Source organism: Oryzias latipes, chromosome 15 (genome assembly GCF_002234675.1).
Source record: "Oryzias latipes chromosome 15, ASM223467v1".
NCBI classification, from domain to species: Eukaryota; Metazoa; Chordata; class Actinopteri; order Beloniformes; family Adrianichthyidae; genus Oryzias; species Oryzias latipes.
This window is the reverse complement of record NC_019873.2, coordinates 26,130,689-26,152,359: the sequence shown is the minus strand read 5'-3', so window position 1 is coordinate 26,152,359 and position 21,671 is coordinate 26,130,689. Positions and strand designations below refer to the sequence as shown.

At 42.4% G+C, this 21,671-nt stretch overlaps 2 protein-coding genes across 5 annotated transcripts; one reads left to right on the top strand and one right to left on the bottom strand.

The window, feature by feature from the left end:
* The first annotated feature begins 236 nt into the window (after positions 1–236).
* Positions 237–7,691, top strand: msh6 (mutS homolog 6). 2 transcript variants are annotated; one of them, XM_011484652.3, is made up of 10 exons: positions 237–638; positions 1,247–1,446; positions 1,536–1,708; positions 2,110–4,687; positions 4,780–5,063; positions 5,157–5,274; positions 5,353–5,442; positions 5,515–5,669; positions 7,077–7,276; positions 7,345–7,691. In XM_011484652.3, exons 1-10 carry the CDS (start codon positions 376–378, stop codon positions 7,424–7,426), a joined length of 4,143 nt encoding a protein of 1,380 aa, XP_011482954.1. In that variant the 5' UTR covers positions 237–375; the 3' UTR covers positions 7,427–7,691. The 2 variants fall into 2 exon arrangements, with proteins under 2 accessions (XP_011482954.1, XP_004077496.1); XM_004077448.4 differs by having other exon boundaries at positions 238–638; positions 1,244–1,446.
* Positions 7,486–19,812, bottom strand: LOC101160686 (F-box only protein 11). Of its 3 annotated transcripts, none has more exons than XM_004077447.4 (22): positions 19,437–19,812; positions 17,249–17,373; positions 17,050–17,131; positions 16,750–16,894; positions 16,457–16,586; positions 16,190–16,273; positions 15,967–16,099; positions 15,770–15,876; positions 15,548–15,659; positions 13,879–13,985; positions 13,503–13,640; positions 13,077–13,294; positions 12,810–12,990; positions 12,586–12,708; positions 12,394–12,479; positions 12,214–12,290; positions 10,551–10,694; positions 10,360–10,470; positions 10,160–10,267; positions 9,979–10,087; positions 9,796–9,894; positions 7,486–8,705 (listed from the first exon to the last, which is right to left on the bottom strand). In XM_004077447.4, the coding sequence occupies exons 1-22, from the start codon at positions 19,528–19,530 to the stop codon at positions 8,576–8,578; spliced, it is 2,643 nt and encodes an 880-aa protein (XP_004077495.1). In that variant the 5' UTR covers positions 19,531–19,812; the 3' UTR covers positions 7,486–8,575. The 3 variants fall into 3 exon arrangements, with proteins under 3 accessions (XP_004077495.1, XP_020565351.1, XP_020565352.1); XM_020709692.2 differs by having other exon boundaries at positions 16,750–16,891; XM_020709693.2 differs by lacking the exon at positions 19,437–19,812 and adding an exon at positions 19,048–19,210.
* Positions 19,813–21,671: the final 1,859 nt, after the last annotated feature.

Below are 21,671 nucleotides of genomic sequence, written 5' to 3'. Positions count from 1 at the left end.
ATCATTATAAATTATTATTATTAAAAATATATTGGTGTCTGGCTAATTTTCCATATTTTTTAAAAATTAAGTCAAAATCAGTTCAATCAATTGTAATATTTAATTGTAATATTTCCGTATTGTAATAAAGTTCTTTGAAGAAAAAAAAAACTCTGGGCGCCAAAACGAGAAGCTATATATACGTCACGTGATTTTCGTCAGCAAAGAGCCGCGTTTGCCATTGGGCGACGTTTGTGGCCACGCCCTAAAAATGTCGTAGTGCGTTTCCCGCGAACGGGATATAGCAGCGCGCCGTCTCTGTCGAGGAAGCTAGGCGATGTTTGGAGGCTTAAGTCTGATAACTCGCTGAAAATCTTTCTAAAAAAAGGCGCGGACATGGCGAAGCAGAGCTCCATTTTCAGTTTTTTCACCAAGTCTCCGCCGCTGGTTGCCAAGCCGAAACCGAGCTCCTCTCCGGCCGAGGCCGACTTGCCTTCTGCAGTGAAAAAGTCCAACTCGTCTCCGAAGGAGGAAGCTAATGAGACCCAGCAACAGCAGCCGGCTAAAGCTGGAAAAGTGAAACAAAAAAGTCAGTCACAGTCTGCGAGTGGAGGAATCAAACAACTGTTTGGAAGCAAAAAAACTCCGACTGAAGAGAGGTATTGGATCAGTGTAATTACTGGAACAGTGTTTCGCGTTAGCATAATCCTGCAGAGATCAGGCATATCCTGCTGTCATTTGGCTTTTATTACTTTCATCATCTAGGTCTAGTTTGAACAATAAAAGTACACACATCTCTTATTATAATCAGTTTATGTACACGTGTAACGGGATGTACACGCCTACACCCGCACGTGCCCATACAGCAAACATATATAGCACGTGTGATGCATTCAACCGAATGTAAACAAAACAAAACCAAAGTAAAATATCAACAAGTCAACCTTATTGACATGTTTGGGGTTTTATGAACATTTATGTTTGTATTTCATGCCTTAAAAACTGTTTTTAGCCAAAAACTAGTCTACTGGTTACTAGTTCTCTAAACTGCTGAAAAAATAGATGTTATTATTGACCAATGCTTATTGACTAATTGATGTAATATAATTTTTTCTAAACAAATTTTGGTCTTTTTTACTTTAGTTATTATATATATTAATTGACTTACTATTAATTGATGAACTTGTGTTATATACTGCTGCATAGCATAAAGATAGTGGAACCGGATGTTTTGTGAAGAATTTTCATTCCTGTCATTCTTTAGCAGCTCACCTATGTGTAAAGCTGGCGCCCTAGTTTGGGCCAAATTGGAAGGACACCCCTGGTGGCCGTGTATGGTAGTACCCCAACCCCTGACTGGGCAGCTGTTTAGGGGGCGTGGTCGGGACCAGCGCGTACATGTTCATTTCTTTGATGAACCCCCCACCAGAGGATGGGTCAGCACCAGATACATCCGGGAATACCAAGGTACTACACCTTCTGTTGTAAAGATGTCACACACACAAAAAAGCATCATCCTTAGGGATCGTTTGACGGTTGTGTCGTATGATGTTCAGGCTCCGACTGCAGTGACGTCAGACCCGGGGGGGTCTTCTTCAGTAGCAAACCCGTCATCCACAAGGCCATGAAGCTCGCCGATGGGGTTTTGTTTGAGAGTCCAGAGGAAAGAGTGAAGATGCCTCTCTGCGTGGATCCATCTGATGAGGAGGAAGAGGAAGAAGAAATGGAGGTAATCTTTTAAATATTTGTAAAAAATAAAATAAACAAAGCTGCAAGAAGTGTTGTATGGCCCACAGGCGCTACCTGCCCCCACCCTCACTGGCTGCTACAAGCCCTTGCTCTCCTTTCTGCCCCTGATATCCTGATTAAAGTTAAATATAAGATTCACGTAAAAGAAGAAAAATCCCAAACTGTGGTTTATCCTTGGTTTTTGTTAAAAAAAAAAAAAAGTTTTACATGGGGTACTTGCTGTGTGTAAATTTTGGTAAGTATGTGGTGGAGGTAAAAATTGCAGTAAGAAAGAAAAATTGTGAAAACAATCTGGTCCCCACGGTCCGGGGCTGCTGCAGGACAGAATAATAAGCAAATGAGTTTGTCTAATCAAATCAGTTGAATGTTTTCTTTTTTTAGCTTGACCAGACAACACTGACTGACGAAGAGCTTAGTGGCGAGGATGAAAAGAAAAGCGACCAAAGCAACTCGGCTAAAGTTGGCCGCCGTTCCTCCCGCGGTTCAGCAGAAAAGGGAGGAAGCCGATCCAAGCGGCGTCGCATCGTTGTGGCTTCTGACAGCGATGAATCTGATGAGGAGTTCAAACCAGAACATGCTGCTTCTAGCAGTGAGGAAGAGGAGGAAGTAGAGGGGGCAGCGAGCACCGAAGAAGAGGCAGAAAGCACCCAGGAGTCGGAAGTAGAAAGCCCCGTCAAGCCTGTGAAGCGCAAACGTCCTGCAGAGAAATCAAAGAGCTCAAAAGCAAAAACTCCTGCCGCCTTTACGGCCACTCCCAAACGCGCCCCACCGGCAGTCGCGGCGAACACAAAGTCTCGCCTGACGGCGTTCTCTGCTCCTGACAGCTTCGAGAGTCAGGCGAACGGACCGGCTTCCGCTGGAGCTGCGACGGTTTGGGATCACGAGAAGCTGGAGTGGCTGCAAGAGGGCAAGAGGAAAGACGGGAAAAGGCGACGACAGACGGACGAGGACTACGACCCCACCAGCCTGTACGTGCCTGAAGACTTCCTCAATAGAATCACTCCTGGAATGCGCCGCTGGTGGCAACTGAAATCTGAGATGTTTGACACTGTCATCTTCTACAAGGTCGGAAAGTTTTACGAGCTCTACCACATGGACGCCGTGATCGGAGTCAATGAGCTGGGGCTGACGTTCATGAAGGGGACCTGGGCCCACTCTGGCTTCCCAGAGATCGGCTTTGCCCGTTTCTCCGACGTTTTGGTCCACAAAGGTTATAAGGTGGCTCGGGTGGAGCAGACAGAGACTCCAGAAATGATGGAAGCGCGCTGCAAGGCCATGGCTAAACCCTCCAAGTTTGACCGCGTGGTGAGACGGGAGGTGTGCCGCATCGTCACGCGGGGAACCCAGACCTACAGCGTGTTGGACGGAGCTCCTTCTGAGAGCCAGAGCAAGTTCCTCCTGAGTCTAAAAGAAAAGCCCGAAGAGGAGAGCTCCGGCCACTGCCGCGTCTACGGCGTCTGCTTTGTGGACACCTCCGTGGGTTATTTCCACGTCGGTCAGTTTCCGGACGACCGCCACTGCTCACGCCTGCGCACCCTGATCGCACACTTTGCCCCTGCCGAGGTGCTATTCGAAAAGGGGAACCCGTCGGTGGAGACGCGCAAAATTCTCAAGGCGTCCTTGTCCTCGGCGCTGCAGGAGGGGCTTCACGGCGGGAGCCAGTTTTGGGATGCTCAGAAGACGTTGAAAACCCTCTCAGAGGAGGACTATTTTAAGGAGTCGGCCGGAGAGGAGAAGCAGACCGGGGGCTGTTTTCTCCCAGCTCTTCTGAAGAAAATGACCTCTGAGAGCGATTCTCTGTGTTTGTCTCCTAAAGAAGGTTACGAATTGGCCCTGTCTGCTCTGGGCGGATGCATATTCTACCTAAAGAAATGTCTGGTGGATAAAGAGCTGCTCTCCATGGCCAACTTCGAAGAATACGTTCCTGTTGATGTTGAGATGGCCAAAGCCGCCGGACCCTCCAGCTTCTTTGCTCAGACTCGTCTGCGCATGGTACTGGACGGAGTAACTCTGGCAAACTTGGAGATCTTTCAGAATGGATCGGGACGAACCGAGGGGACCCTGCTGGAGCGCCTGGATACCTGCTCCACGCCGTTTGGCAAGAGGCTGCTGAAGCAGTGGCTCTGTGCTCCCCTGTGCAATCCCACCGCCATCAAGGACAGGCTGGACGCCCTGGAAGACCTCATGGGAGCTCAGGCTCAAGCAACCGAGGCTGCCGAGCTGTTGAAGAAGCTTCCGGATCTGGAGCGTCTTCTGAGTAAGATCCATAGCATTGGCACCCCCCTGAAGGGCAAGGACCACCCAGACAGCAGGGCCGTTCTCTACGAGGAGGTCACGTACAGCAAACGCAAGATCGCGGACTTCCTGTCCGCGCTGGAAGGTTTCAAAACCATGCAGGAAATCATCTCCAACTTCGCTCAAGTTTCTGCCAAGTTTGGATCCAAGTTGCTGCGTCAGCTCGTCAGTTTGAAAACGGAAGAGGGTGGACTCTTTCCGGATCTGTCAGCCGAACTTAAGCGCTGGGACACGGCTTTTGACCACCAGAAGGCTCGTTCCACCGGCGTCATAACCCCGAAAGCCGGCTTTGACCCGGAGTATGACCAGGCCCTGGCGGGGATCCGGAGCTGTGAGCGAGAGCTGAACGATTACCTGGAGAGGCAGAAGAAAAGGCTGGGCTGTAAAGGCATGGCCTTCTGGGGAACCGGGAAGAACCGCTTCCAGATGGAGGTTCCTGACAGCGTCCCGGAGAGGAACATTCCAGAGGAGTACGAGGTGAAGTCGACAAAGAAAGGCTGCAAGCGTTACGTGACGAAGGAGACGGAGCGGCTGTTCTCACAGCTGCAAGGACTGGAGGAGAAAAGAGATGCTGCTCTGAAAGACTGCATGAGGAGGCTGTTCTATAACTTTGACAAGAACTATGGAGACTGGAAGACCAGCGTGGAGTGTATGGCCGTGCTGGGTGAGAGGACAACTTCCTTACTTTCTCTCTAAGGATTGGTTATTAACCTTTGTAGGACATATAAAACCGTTTTCCTGTCATCTTTTCTGCAGATGTTTTATTGGCCATGTCACGCTACAGTCAGGGTGGAGACGGTCCCATGACGAGGCCAGAGGTGGAGCTACCAGAGGACGGCGACCAGGCTGTCCCCTTCATCAACCTCGTCGGATCGCGTCACCCATGTGTCACCAAAACCTTTTTCGGCGACGACTTCATCCCTAATGACATCTATATTGGTTGCCCCGGAAACGGGGATGGTTTGGAGGAGGAGGGCTGTGCTTCCTGTGTGCTCGTCACCGGACCGAATATGGGCGGGAAGTCTACTCTGATGCGGCAGGTGGGCTGGGTCTGGACCGATGTGGAGGTTTTTTTTGGTTTTTTTAAGGATCTTTTGGTTTCATAACAGGATAATGTTCTTCTGTTTTTCTAGTGTGGACTGGTGGTCATTTTAGCCCAGCTGGGATGCTACGTTCCCGCTGAGAGCCTCCGGTTCACACCGGTAGACAGGGTCTTCACCCGGCTGGGAGCTTCTGACCGGATCATGGCCGGTAACATCAGAATCCCGGAATTCTATGTTTTGTTTTTAAAGCCGTGAACTAAACGTTGTGTTTGTGCTGCATCTGCAGGAGAGAGCACCTTCTTTGTGGAGCTCAGCGAGACGGCCAGCATCCTCCATCATGCCACTAAACACTCACTGGTGCTGCTCGATGAATTAGGTAACCTTTTTACCTTGAAACGCCTCCACGGTTTCCCCCGGCAACAGCTTTAATAAAGCCTTCGGTTTGCAGGGAGGGGCACTGCCACATACGATGGCACAGCCATCGCCAGCGCCGTAGTGAAGGAGCTGGCCGAGAAGGTCTGCTGCCGCACGCTCTTCTCCACACATTACCACTCGCTGGTGGAGGATTACGCCAAGAACTCGGCCGTGCGGTTAGGACACATGGTAAGAACCACGACTGAACACTGTGAGGTCCAAGACATTTAAGTAAACAGGAGCTTTTGTTAACTCATTCAAATCTGTTTTTAACACCGGAGAGGTCGCCTGCAACACCTTAGTAACAGCCGCTCTTTGACATATCGTAAATCAGTGAGAATCGGCTGATTCTGACAGAAAACCAGCTTTTCAATATGCAACACCTTACTAACAAAGTGTTGCATAAAGATGCAAAGCTGCTTTTCTCCTCTTCAGATTCCGCTGGACTTGGTTAGTTGCATCAATGGTTTAAGATTTCCTTATTTTTTTATATAAATTATAATTATTTAAACAGGAACAGTCCACATTCATGGACATTTGTATAAATGTGCCAATATTGGTTGCAAAGCAAATTTTTTAACTGTGGTCCCAGGACAAGGTTTGCCAACAGCAAACGCAAAAAAACCGACATATTACAAAAGGTCAGTTGGAGTTTGAAGGTTAGAGTGGTGTCTGCACAGTTTATCAATAACCTTCATGTCAATGAATGAGTTAATGAAATCTACAGTAGTCCAAAGATTGGAAACACTGGAGCTAAAGCTGCAGTGTAAAAGGGTTTCCACGGTGTTAACAATGAAAACATGTTTTTGTACTTTTAACACTGCAGAGGTCGGTTAAAAACTTTGCATGCAAAGACATGTTCAGAAACAGTCCAGCGTCCACGATGATTCTCGTTATAAACTGACCAATCAGATGCTTCGGTAAAGTAGGCTGTCTCACGTCCGGCTTTCCAAATGTATGACAGATTTTGTGTCGCTTGCTTTCAAGTGGAAGGGGTGTGGTCTTCCAACAGGCTTACTCCGCATTGGCCAGAGTGGTTAGCATAGAAACGATGACCAACTTGGACCAATCACTTCTTACTGAACCGTTACAAACCCTAAAAAAAAGGCTTTTATTTTTTTTCTCCCCATCTTTGTTTACATTTTTTAGCATGTACATCTAGTTTTAGATCATTTTGCCGGGCGTAACCAAAGAGCATTGTTATTTTCAGATGCAATAACTCTTAGTATATTAAACAAAGTATTGAATATATGTGTAAAGCGTTCAAATACTCGATCTCACACGTGTTTCTGCTGTTTGAAAGAGGAAAATAAGCTGCTGGGTACCTTAAATGTTTGATACTTTCGCTCAAAATATTGGTGAAAAAGCTATGACATACCTGCTTTTGCAAATAAAATGACAGAAAAGATTTAGAAAATGGCTGAAAACTGAAGAAAGAAGGGAATTTAACGGTTTGTGGCCTCACCTGGAACACAGCTGTTGTCCTTGTGGCGCCCCACAACCCACCACTTCCTGTCTTCCCCTGCCTCTTCTAAACAATCGTCCATTTTAGTGCTAAGCACCAGTTTTCACTCAAAGGTCTTTCTTTTCTTCCAGGCCTGCATGGTGGAGAACGAATGTGAGGACCCCAGCCAGGAGACCATCACCTTCCTCTACAAGTTCATCAGCGGCGCCTGTCCGAAAAGTTACGGGTTCAACGCTGCTCGACTCGCCAACCTCCCTGAGGAAGTCATCCAGTCGGGACACAAGAAGGCCCGAGAATTCGAGAGGAGTACCGTCAGCCTCCGGTTGTTCAAGTACGTGACGCTCTTTTTGTCTTCGCCTCCCGCAGACGTGCAATATTTCACCTGATGCTGTCTTACAGGAAGCTCTGCCAGTTTGCAGAAGATCCTACACTGGACCGCACCGCTTTACTCGCCGTCACTCAGCTGATTCACACCTTATAGTTTGTTCTCTGCAGCCGAGCAAATGGGGGGGAAAAAAGAAACACACACTACTGTCTTGATCTAATAAAGTTTATTTAAAAAAAATGACAATGTTTCATCTAGCAAATTAAACCCTTTTAATTCACACTATCGCCTACATAACGGTTATTGAATACTTCACAATATATTAAGTCTAGATGTTATGATACATGCATACATTTCAGTCTGAATGAGAACCCACAATCACCAGTACACATAGATGGGGGGGGGGGGGGGGGGGACGGGGGCGATGAAACAACAAAGCGCTGTATATAGACACTTGTCTCAGCTTCAGTAGAGTAAAAGCTGTGAATTTCTCCAGCAGCGTTGGCAGAGAGAAAATGTGCTTTTAAAAGAACGCATCCCATAAAGAACTGCATCAATGCTTTACCAGAGGAATGGAGTTGAGATTTAACTAGCGATAAATCTTTAAATTTGTTTTCTTTTAAGTCTTAAGAGCACATTTCCTCTTTTTGAATCGACGTTGCTGGAGAAAATGTTTAGTGTTTTCCTCTTTTTCTCTGATCTCTTTCACAGAAAGAAGTTAGATACTGCGACACGAGTATAATTACAGCAATTCTGAGGAATAACCAAAACAGAAAAAGAAAAGGAAAATAAAAACACATTTCATAAAATAAAGACATTCAAGTACATTAAGAGTTTTGCGTGAGAATAATAAAAAAAAAACCTACACAAAAAGCATTAAAATCAAATCTCAACATTTGTCTGGAGGAGAAAGGAACAGAAAAAACGCTGAAGTGCTAGGTCACGTCTGTCGCCCTCTGATGGAAGCATTGTCGTTTTAGGGCCTTTCTCCAGAACAGCTGAGCTGCTTCTTCCAAATGTGTCCTCCATGGACCTGTACATGGCTGCAGTATCTTGTTCTTCAACAATGAGCATCTTTAGTGTCAGGTGCCTCTTTAGAAACACACCTGCACCCCCAAGTTTCCTGCCCTGTTGCCTTTTTTTCTCCCAAAACAAGGAGAGGAGGATAATTCAATACTTTTTTTTTCTCCTCATCTTTTCATATCCATTTCTTTTCTTTTTTTTGTTGCTCCGTGTGCTGTCAGAGTGAATTCTAGTTTTTTTTCTCCATTGCACGAGTCAAAAGCATCTTCGCTGCATCGGAGCTCAGTTGTGTTGTAATGTATTGGACTCTATGGGGGGAGCAGAGTCGTACAGAGTGTCTGTGTCGTGCGTTGGTTCTCCGGCTAACGTGCACGGATTGGAGAGCGTTCCTGCACCGCAGTCGCAGAAGAACCTGCAGGGAGACGCAATGAAACTGGTTCACACAGAAGATTGGACAAAACCCAAAAACGTCTTCAACGTCTCTATAAGAAATGAATAAAACTCTTCGTCTAGATCGGTGTTCCTCAGCTGTGGACCGGTACCCGTCTGTGGGACAGTTGATACCGGGCCGCAGAGGGAGAGAGAGAAAAAAAACAAAAATAAACACCAATTTCAAATATTTTCGGTTTTATTTTTGATCTGATTTTGAAGGAAGTTTTATTTTGGAAAACTAATGGATTCTTTAACACATCCAACTTATTCGTTTGGCCGTGTCAAAAATCCGTCTGCTACCTTCTTAAAGCGCCGACTGCTAAATTGAAGCCTCCTAGCTAGCAAAGTTAGCAAAAAACGAAAGTAGTTGGAAAGTTTGTTTTAGCAGAAAAGATTCAGAGAGAGAGAACAGAAGAAGAGCCTTTGACCTCAAAATATAAGAAAACTCCATTTAACAGACAAACAAAACAGTCTTTTTCTCCAATTATAGAATTACTGACCTCAGGGTCACACTAAAATATTGGGGTGTAAGGGGACTTCAATCAACAATCCAACCAGATTGATCTGTCTCAAGCAAGTTGTTAATCAACCGACCTATATTTATGACATGAAATCATTTAAAAATGAGATTGATCGATTATATTGTTATATCGCTACAGTCCAATGTGTGAAAACACATTTAGCAAAGACGTGACCATACAGTGTGCTAGAATTTTCCATTTGTGTTATTTTGATGTGGAAAAACAACAGTGGGCTGAACATAAGGAAACTAAAATGTGAATGGATTTACCATTAATTCTTGTTTACTTGCACATATTAAATTTGCACTTGATTATCTGAAAAAAACTTACCCTGCACTGTTCAGTACCAAGTATTTATCTGAGTCACACTGGTTTTCCAACTTTAGGTCAGCAAATCGGATTGTTCAAATGAACCAAAATCCACCACGAATCATATCAACAACCACAAACTAAGATACGAGTCCAATAGTTAAAATCAATTGCTGTGCTCCCAATAAACCAGCTATAATTTTGTACATATATAACAGAGACACTGAAGGCGATGCTCACCTATCATGTCTGATGAACTCCACATCGTGTCCTTGATGACACTTCTTAATGCAGTTCACACAAATGGCATTGCGATCTGTCGTGTTACAGGTGTGACACCTGTGTAAACCACCAAAAAACCCATGAGCAAACACAGAAACCTGCAAACAGAGGCCATTTCAGGCGATTATACACCTGCTTTACCTGTAAAAGTCATGCATTGGGTAGCTGGTGTAACTTGATATCTTGTACAAGCACTGGCCTCTGCTCACAGCCTTTTCAATGGCATCTTGATTGTTCAATATTTTGTTATCTGAGCGAAAACAAACAAATACTGAAGTACAACTTTACACAACCTTCATTAAAAACCCTTTGTGGTGCGTACCTTTCATTGTAACATTGACACCAGATGCAAGAAACAATCCTCCAAATCGATTGTTGAAGATCTGATTGCCTTCCAGGGTTGCTGTCGCATGGTTGGTTATCTCAATACCTTAAAAAATAAAATAAAATTAGCAACTTATCCATAAACATCAATCGCGGTGTTTGCACGACTTAAAGTCCAGTCATGAAGGTGGCGTCTACCTGCAGCAAATCCGTCAAATATCCTGTTTTTTCTCAACACGGGGTGACTGTTGGTGCTAATGAGAACGCCTGCTTGTGCGTTCCTGAAGATGTCGTTCTCCTCCAGCAGACCTGCCATGAAGCACAGGATTAAACACCTGACGACAGTGCTTCTCTGCTGAAGTGTGATAAACCTTAAATGCCTAAGCTACCTCTTCCTCCATTAAAAATGCAGATGCCGCCGTCCCGCCCATCGTGGATCTTATTCCTGCGCAGCGTGGGATTGCTGTCCGTCTTTATCCAGACACCCGCCATTGCGTTGTCAAAGATCTCATTGTCCTCAATGAACCCCAGGCCTGAAAACGGAGCCCACTTAGGTTAACAATACCTGACGACCTTTTTCAAGCCACAGGCCGGTCTGTGTCAGACAATCTTTTCAGGGCTAAAGTGGGCGTACGATTTATTTTCTGGATAAATACAAAAAACTCTCTCTAAAACTGGTATGATCTAAATCTAACAATAAACATTAATCCTCAATTTGAAAAACTTTATTAGCAGCGTCCTCGTAACAGACAGCCGGTAGCTGAATATAATGCATTATTATTATTATAACAACTGTAGCTATAAATCCATATTCGGAGTAAAGACTTCTAGGTTTTGTCTGTTAAATGCAGATTTCTTTTATTTTGAAGTCAAAGGCTGTTCAATTTACTCACTGGATCTTTTCTCCTAAAACAAACTTTTCAACTGCTTGTTTTTGATTAAATTTACTAGTTTGAACTCTAAGGAAAACTCTGATTTTAAATTTAAGGCCTGGAATGAGGATCTCAAAACAACCTTGTCAAAGGAAGATTGGGAGTTAGCTTGTAGCAAAGTTCACAAACAGATAATCAGTACTCGGTTTAGGGTTCTGCAATACAAGTGGCTTATGAGAACATATATAACACCAGCGCAACTGAACCGATATAACAGTAATATTCCCGATATCTGTTGTAAGTGTGCTGAGGCTAAAGGGACTCTCTTCCACTGCATGTGGCAATGCCCTGAGATAAGACTTTTTTGGGAGGAGGTTAGAAAAGCAGTGGAGATGATTGTTTCAAAAACTGTTCCAACAAATCCTGTTATGTTTATTCTAGGTATATATCCTTCAAATCCCAAGTTTAGTAAAAGCGAACAAATTATGATTGACATGTGTTTTTTACAAGCAAAAAGAACCATTGCAATGTTTTGGAGAAGAACCTGTAGGCCCAAATTGACTCACTGGGTGAAACAGATGCTCGTAGTTTTTCCATTAGAAAGGATTACATGTATTAGGAAAGGAAAGTTGGAACTGTTTGCAGAAATGTGGGGTCCTCTAAAAAGTTTTGTGAGGAGTCTTAATTTGGAGAATGGATCTGTGGATGACCAAGACTAACTAAGAATACTCTGTAAACCTTCAGTATTTAAAAAAAAAAAAAAAAATGCATTTGTATTTGAAAAATGTATCAAAGATGGCTTTTCCTTAATTTCCTGATTAATAGAGGTTGATCTGTTTTTTGTTCTTCTTCTTCAAAAAAAAAAAAATTTACTAGTTTGGAGGTTTCAATTTAGCAGTCGGCGCAGCCGCTTTAAGGAAATAGCTGATGGATTTTCAACAAGCAACCGAGTGACTTGAGTCGGATGTGGTGGAGAGAATCCAGTAGTTTTCCCAAAAAAAAAAAAAAAAAAAAAAACTTCTTTCAGATTATACAAGAAACGATCAAATGTTTTCCCTGCAGCCCGGTACCAGATGTCCCACTGACCGGTCCCGTGGGGTCCACTGCCTGGCAGTAGTAACAAGTGAAATATCCCTGAACTGAAAGAATAGAGGTGAACAAATATCTTTCTGAATCTCACCAGAGTTGTAAACCAAAATGCCTCCATTTTGACCCCCCCAGATCTTGTTTCGTCTGATCTTGGGATTACTTCCAGTCCTGCAAAAGGGAAAAAAGAAGATTTTCATTGTAATTGAAGCAATTGGATCAGAATTTATTCCATGTGCCTCGCAAACGTTTGCCATTATACCGTCCTACAAACCTAATCTGTACTCCGGAGTACATGTGATTGTAGATGTCATTGTCCTCCAGCACACCATGGCCATTGTCGTAGAAGTAAACCCCAACCTGTTAGCATGAAATCGCATTAGCAATCTTTGATTTAACCATAAATATTAAACAGAATGATTTCACTGTCATGGTTCCATCATTTTGGTTGGAAACAGGTCCATACCTGCTTCCCACTGTGGATCCTGTTCCTCCTCAGGACCGGCGTGCTGCCCGTCGTCACCCACACTCCCGCCAGCGTGTTGCTGTACACCTCATTCTCCTCTATGACTCCCTGGCCCTTTTCATGCTGCACGACAAAAAAACTTCTTCACTGCCTGGTAGATTATGCTATCAACAATCCATAATAACAAACCAACATGTCGAGGTATCCGTTTTATATATATTTACCACATATATGCCGCCATGTTGGCCATCGTGGATCTTGTTATGCCTGACAATCGGGCAGCTATTTGTCCTGATCTGGATTCCTGCCAGGGCGTTACCATATATGTCGTTTCCTTCGATGAGGCCGCGGCCATCGCCAAAAATATACACACCTCCCTGGTTGCCGTTAAAAATGGCATTCCCTCTGTTTTGAAAAAGAAAACAAAAATTGAGAAGCTTTTTCTTCTTCTTTATAAGGCTTTGAACTGAACTTTAGGGCACCGCTCTGACCTTATTGTGGGATCACTGTTTGAGGTTATCCACACTCCGGCAAAGTTATTTGCATAGATCTTGTTTTCGATAAACTGGCCACGCCCCTTTTCATGCACGTAGATCCCTCCAGTCTGCCCATGGTGGATCTCGCAGCGAACCACCGTAGGATTCGCGTACGCCTTCACCTCAAAGCCAGCGATGCGGTTCCTGTGGATGTTGCAGCTTTCAAAATAGCCCTGGAAAATCAAATGAGAGAACGTTAAGTCACTTTGTAGTTCCCAAGCCAAACACCACAAATCTCAAACTGTGCATCATCTGCTTTGCAGTAACATAACATAAATATATATATATATATAGAGAGACGATATTTAGGAAAACAGATTGGCTGAAAACCCACAGAAAATAATCAAATAACCCCTCCCAGCCAATTGTGCTGAACCTTACCATGCCGTGGTCAAATGTAAAAACTCCTACGTCTCTGCCGTGGTGGATGTGGTTCCGTCTGATGATTGGGTTGCCATGGTTCTTTACCCAGATCCCAGCCAAAGCATTGTTTGAGATCTCATTGTCTTCATAAATGCCCTGAAGGATGAGAAAGGTTTACGTGTGGGACTTCTCAAACCATATCGTCAACAGAAAACTATTGTTTTTATCATCTATATGGACTGGTTTACATAAACATGGCACAGAGAACTTCAACCAGCTTTTAAATCGACTTTTTTGGACTATCCTGGTCCCTAAACTTGTTTCCTAACCTTGATTTTCCTGACTCCTGGAATGTTGTAAATGCATTCAAATTGATTTAGACTTGGCGTATTACCTGTGCGTGGTCAGTGATGTAAAGTCCAACATTTTCACAGTCACTGATGTTGCAGTGCTTGATTTTGGGACAAGCACCCTGGCCACTGACACAAACAGCTGACCCCACTGAAAAGAAGAAAACAAAATGAAACAAAACATTATTGAAATATACCCACTTCAATAAACCAAACAAACTTATAATCGACTATACAGAGAGAATAACTAAAATTTGATATATATTTTGTTAATGACCCCGTTTGTTTATTGAGATCATTGGAAGTTGTCATCGCTCACACGAGCAGAGATGCTGCAGGTCAAACAAACACACAGTATCACCTTTAAATTACAGAGCCTGGCGCATGTTTGTGAAAAACATGCCTGTGATGATTCAAAATACATGCCACTATTTCACTCATTTAAGCTTATATCATAGACAGTGCTGTACTGCACGCATTCCACTGCACTGTCGCTAAATGATGCCACCTCCCAACAGCCGATCTGAAGCTAAATGCTGGTGCGGCGGGTGTCCATTAGCGACGTCCACAGCTCAACACTAGCATACACTTCAAGTATGTTTGCTCTGGTCAGCCAGATTCCCATTTACAAACACATTAAATGTCAATCCAAAGTGCAGACTTTCGTTCGGAACCAACGGCGGCAAAAAGCGGAGCTTGCTCTCAAAGGGGTTTTTGTGTTTCGCTGCAGATCCTTTTCGTGGATCCCATCTGAATTGCACGATTGTGTGAAGAACAAGGCAGCTTTATCCTCCTCCTTCTCATGCTGGTTTCACACTAACTGCTTGGCGTGTGTCTTGCATTTGCATTGGGGGAGTGATTCATTAGACGTATATATCTACATACTGAGCATCCTTCCACTGCAATCGTCAACTAAGATAGGAACATCTGTTTGATAGACCTTACAATACGTTTATGCAGAAAAAAATACTTCCTTCAGTAAGATACTAATCCCAAAAAACAAGTTCAAGTAATCCAAAACACTCCTCACATCTGCGCCATGAGAAATTAGTTCACGGCATGGATCGGTCATCTTTTGTTAAAGCGTTTCAAGTGGTCTTTTAATTATGATTATGCAGTTTTAAGACAAAATTTAAGGAGAAAAAACGTCATTGGGACATAGTTTCTTCATTAGAAATTCACAGTTGTGGGCGTGGTCATTGGGGCGTAGCACCCACCCCATTGCTGAGAGCCCTCTGTTTACACATCCTCCTGCTGGCTTACAGCCCCTCACGCCCCCAACCTAACACTACCGCTGCAACTAAAATGGGGAGCAGTATCTGGGCTTTCCAGCCGTAAAGTTCTAAGCCGGATGCCAGCTTAGACAAGGAAAACAAAGACGTACGTGGATGTTTGTCTACAAGTGGATGCATCAGAATGGAGCGGAGCAGCAGGGAGTATTTTCTACGTCACACATGAGCTTGTTTTAAAAACGGCCTCATTTTGTCTGCTATTGATTCACAGAAATGCTATGAGCTTAATTTTAATAATAGTTCCTCCATCATCAGAAATATGCCACTAAAAGATGTTAAAACCCCCAAAATCCTCATCGAAGTGGATCTGTAAAACTTGAACATATTCAAATACCCAGTGAAGAGAAGAGTCCACAGTACTGTTTTTGTTGGTGTGATAATGTCTCTGAAACTTATTAATCACCAATGGTATCACTAATACCTGTGCACGTGCTCCGAATGATGCAGTGGTCGATGATGGGGCTGCAGTTGACCGTAATCTCCAAGCAGTGATGAGCATTGTGATGTTGAGCCGATTTGTCATCAGGGTTGAACTAAAGCAAAGACGGTAATGATTAATATCTACGATAATCATGTTTCCACACATTAAAAGATCATTAAATACAGCAGCTTATTTAATAATGACCAACAATGGCGTTCTTACCCTTATGGTCATGTATCCAACAAACGCATCTTCTGAACCTTCCATGAAAACAAATGTGGAGTCTCTTGTGTTCTCGATTATAACTTTCTCCGCTACTTTCCCAGCAGCTGCAAAGTTGACAGAACATGCAATGAGACTCTCTCACTCACACACACACAAAACAATGGACACCATCACCACAATTGGAAGGCACTTACCAGCACCAATCATTGTGATAGGTGATTCAATATAGATCCATTCGTCTGTGTAAATACCAGAGTGAACAAATATCAAGCCATCAAAGTGAGGCTCCTGGCCTCCCCCAAGAGCATCTTCAATGGTGTCGTAGTACTGGGAGAAAAAAACAGACATAGACCTTTTAAATAACTAAAACAAAAAACAAATGGAAAAGAATAAAACAGGTGAAAGCAACTGACTTACAAACATATTATCTCTCCCTTTGTATCTGGCAGGATTACTGTAGAAATGTTCGGCAAAGCCTGGCTTAACGTGAGCCCCTTTGTACTGTAAAAGAAAAAGAAAAAACACTCCAATTCTCCGAATGCTTCAATTTACAGTGCACCAACATGAAAAACGTAAAGCATTTACGAGTCATTTCACACAAATGTGGTGTGAAACCACTCCACCTCTTTGATGCGATCGCTGAAGACAGAACCAGAACAGAGAGTCTAAAAGTTGTATTCATACCAGCTGTTGAAAACTTTCCTTCCATGGATTCGGTTGCTCATATTCTTCAGGGTTGATCTGGTAAAACTTCCCTGCCTCCGGGTGCATCATTGGTCGGGTGTATTCAAACACTTCCATGTATAACCTCTTCCTGAAATGTAAAATAAATCACGGATTTCTGGACAGAAGTGCTTATTTCACAGTGACTGACGAGGGAAATCAAAAGTATTTGGAAAAGACTTTGAACTAATAATGCAACACAAAGAAGTTTGCAGTTTTTAATCAAAAACATGAACATTTGTCAACAATCTCACCATAGGATGGGGTCATTGGCAAGCTCGCCGAAGCGTTTGCACACACATGCTGCACGACACAAGTCTTGTTCCAAGAGGTATGAGAAGATTTTAAGCACCACCTCATCGGGAAGCTTCTCCTGCAAATATTGCTCTGCTGGGGCTACTGGAGGGAGAAAGCCCGTAGGATTAGAGGATCATCTTTTCAAATTACCCAAAAAATAATATTAGTAACATTTTGATTGGAAGTTGAAAGAATAAAATTGCTAAATTTCAAATATATCTAACTAAAAAGAGCTGCACAGGGTGGAGATTATTCACCTGGTAAATCTTGACACTTTCCTGAAACTCTGGGACGTTTTGGCCGATGTCCAAAGTTTTCTATGGTTGAAGTGGATGCTCCCTATTAAAATAATAATAATAAAAAAGAGAGACAAAAAATATCAAACTATTTTTTTTCCACATCCCTGATTTCTGAAAGATCACTGAACCATTTAGAAATATTTTTTAAAAAGCATACCTCCATGTTTGTCTTAGTTGGACACACAGTTCTCTTCGGTAAGGACTTTCTTCTAAGTTGGTAGGGACTATTTTGAGCTCCTGGACCAGATTCTTCTGCAACCATTTCTGCAGGAATGTCCTCATCTACACGGGGTGGAAGGTGAAGAAAGTGGTTACATCTTTGACTCTTCATGGCCAATACTCTTCATGTCATTAGGTTGATCAAGGGCAGTAGAAATACAAAAAAGCAAAGCCAAACTGAGAAAAAACAAAGGTTATTGAGCAAAATACTCAGCCACCTCCTATGAAAACAGATTTTTTATTTTGTCTTTCAAACAGAAACTGTTCATAACCATTAAGCTACATTTTTCAATCTGACTTACTTCCAATCTGAGTAAATCAACAAAAAGAATCAGTTACTTTTCCAATAGTTTAGCAAGACAAAGAAATGTCAACAACAAAAGGTTTAGACATTTACATTTTGAAGTTTGATTGTTCATCAAATAACTTAAACCGTCAGTTATTATTTTATTGGAATTCATCTTTACAAGACAAATGCAGCTGTTTGGTAGCCGACACAGAAACCTCTAAGTTTGACTTTGGCACACATGGAAAATAACTTGACAGTTGGTCTACTTGTGCATGTTAACTGAACTCCACATTGTTTTTAAGGAAAATATTTTACTTGGGGAAGACATAAGCACTAGTAACATCATTTTTGTAAAGTTGCAGCTCTTTCAGTTTTCTTATGCTTTGAAGCTTTTTAGTGAGATACAAATCAAGATTTTGCTTTGCTGTGTTAATACCAATGCTGCTGGAAACATGTTGAGGAACACCTCTAAGGACCTCGGAAATACATTTAAGCTGTTATTGACAGTTCCTGTGGCTCAAACACAGGTTCTTTACTGTAGATAAGCCCTTGAAATAAAACCAAAGTAAGTATAGAAGTCACCTGTGTATTCATTCGTTTTTCAATTATGCTGTTTAACTCTCTACATACCCAAGTGACCCTTTCAAACACATCAACCTTTATTAATACTCTGCGGTTTAAGGTAACAGGAGGGGCGTGCCTGAATGGGTCTGGCTACTGTTGAAAAATGTGAAGGAAAAACAGCAGGTTTCTCTGTCAAAGATGACATCAACAAATTGACAAGTTGCTACTAGATTTGGGGGGGGGGGGGGGGTGCAGATGTTTGAACTGGGAACACACCCCTGAAACAAAGAGCAACCCTCTGTATGAAAATAAACTTAATTTTTAATTTATTTTGTTTTGGTTGACTAAAACATGCGTTTGGAGCCAACTCATCAACTAAGTGTGTCTACATTTACTAGTAATAATAATAATAACCAATGGTCTTGTTTAATAATTAGACTTAAGATAACTTTTTTTTTTCTTTTAAAGTCATTTGTGCATCTTCTGCAGTCGTTGTTGTTGTTCAAATTTATCCAGCAAATAACATCCACGAAGCAAGTACTATCAACTTGATCAGCGTTCCTGAAAATACACACTATTTATTGCATGGACAATAACGCACAGTAATCACTATTTTACCGGGTGCTTATTGCATTGATGTCACAGCATTACCGAGTGGAACAAACTGTCACCAAATATGCGCAGAAGATTACAAGGAAATTTGAAACAGGTGTTTTTCTTTAGAAGACTTTCGGACTGTAAATTGATCTTTTTTAAAACCACATTTTTGGGGAAGGATAACACCAAACCTTATCTAGCTAGCCAAACATGTTAATAATGAAGACCTCATTAGCCTGGGCTAAAATAAGCTAGCATGCTACGACAACTGGTGAAATGTTCCGTACCTGTCTTCGTTAGCTAGTCCCAATCGAGCAAACCCGGATCTATCATGACTCTTTTGGTCTTTAGGTCATTTTACTAACCAAAAACGGTCAAAAAAGCGACAATACGAGACCAGAAAGGCACCAAAATGACCCTCTCAAAGCATTAAATCAAAGAAAACAAAGCGCGGCCTAAATGCTAAGCTCAAAAACAAAAGCCTCGGTGTTTCCCAAAATGCAACGCGAATCCATCGCGTGCCCTATATTCCTCAATACAACAACTTAACGTACCCCACAGGTGCGTTAAGTGTCAACAGCATACGCAGCTGTCGAATACTGACATTTAGCTCAACTAATCCGCCGGATATTGAACTATTCACTGACCATGCTAATGTTAGCGGAGCTAACGTTACCTCTTTCCTGGTGATTCCTCTCCGGCTGCACCGGGCGCGGCCTCGATACTCGCCTAGGTCTTCTGCTAACGTTACTTGCTCTGACGGAGTTCATTTGGGGGTCCTTAATCTACAAGAAATGCGGAAGCTTTCACAGCAGAAGAGAGGCGACGTCGATCGCGCCGTACTCTATGTTTTCTTCGCCGACATTGCGTTGCATGCCATCGTCCACCGAGGTTCGACAGAAGCGCCTTGCTTGTGTGTTCGCTCCCGTTCCCCCTGCACTGGTGTTACGTCTGGCCCCGTTCAACCGAAGCAGGAGGAGCCATAACAGACGAGCTCAGTCCGTCAGGCCTCAGTCACACTACAGGGGAGGACCTCTCCTCGCCTTCGCCGCTGATGGCGCTCAATTCAACTCCACAGCTTCTCCGTTTCATTGTTGGCAGCATCTTTTACGAGAGCCTCGGCCATCAGCAGCCGAGGAAGAGGGTTCCCTCTCTGAAAATGTCTATCTATGACAGACAATAACCATGGAAGTCACATCATGACCAGATTTATGCAAAACATAAGACATTTCAGCTGAAAAATACACAAAAATCCCACAAATGCTGTGCAAAAGCATTAATCCCCGGAAATACAAATACGGAAGTAGACAAAGAAAACATATCTGGACATAAATATGTCAAACTTTGGATGATTTATCATGACTTGAAAAGATGCATATACAAATAAATATATGAAAACATGCACATGTAAATTAGGTCGTTACAATTACTTTTGATTTAAAAAAGACCATTCAAAAAATAATGTTAGAATAAAGAAAAAAACAAATGTAATCAATCTAGGAAAATACCATTTGGATTGAGGAATGGTGATTTATTTTTTTATATAACATAAAAATGACCATCACAACGGACAACACACGTGATAGCAGCAAAGAATTATCAAATCAGTCTAATGTGTGGAAACTCTTTGTAAAACAGCAGCGGCCTGAACTTTAGGAAACTAAAATGTGAATGAATTTGACATTAATTCTTGTTTTTTTGTACACATATTAAAGTTACATGTTATCATCTTGCAAGAAAAACAATGAATCTAGTAAACTTCACCTGCAGTTTTCAGTTATTTATCTCTGGCTGAAGTTTTGACTAAAGATGTCCTTGATCGATGTTAGGTCAGTGAATCGGATCGTTTGAAATGAACAAATATCCACAAAGAATCATATCAAAAACAGAAAATTATGATTTGAATAATTGTCGTTATAATGGATCGATACACCCCTACATTGAATTCCTTAAATATGAAGTTTGTCAAAAAGAGTTTAATTGTTTATTTAAAAAGTAGTGGCAGGAAGCAAACTTTTATAATCCTATTCCTTATCTATTATACTAACCCCTTATTTATGTATTTATTTATGTAGTTATCACAATTTTTATTACTTTTAATGAGTAATAATAATGTTCTGGACTCTTTGAGTTATTGTCCTTTTTTAGGGTAAATGAAACTGTTGTTGAAAATGGTGTTTAAGACTTTACAACCAATCACATATTGGCTTATTTCACACGTCACACTGTTTTTTTTTTAATTCTTATTATGCCTTTTTTTTGTCCAAATAAACTAAAAATAAAAAGCACTGTCATTTTCTAGGACATAGTTTCTGCAGAGCGGCAGTAGTTCAATAGGAATTCACCTCTGAGTGGAGCAGCACCACCCCGTATTTCCCCTCTGAGTTGCTGAGAGCTCTCTGTTTAACTGCTCTCCAGCTAGCTTACAGCCCCTCACACTTCTAACTACTGCTACAAAAATGAGGAGTAAGGCAAGGCAAGGCAAGTTTATTTGTATAGCACAATGCATACACAAAGTAATTCAAGGTGCTTCACAAAACAGAAAAATGCATTAAAATCCCAATACATCATTGAAATAATCAACGTAAAATTTACTTTCAAAGAAAAGAAACATTTTGAAAATTGATTTAAAAATAAAGGAAGGAAAGGAAAGAAAAGTGCAGATAGGACCTTTCAGTCATATACACGGCTAAACAAAAATGTTTTAAGTCTAGATTTGAACATGAGGAGTAGTATTGGAGCTATCCAGAAGTACAGTTTTTTCTTAACCCGCTGTGTCCCAATTGGACTCACACATGCACACCTACACTTTATAGCACAGGTGTCAAAGTCTAGGCCTCAAGGGCCCGTGTCCTGCATATTTTCTAACCAACCCGCCATTGAAGCTCCTCATTGGCTGAACACACCTGAC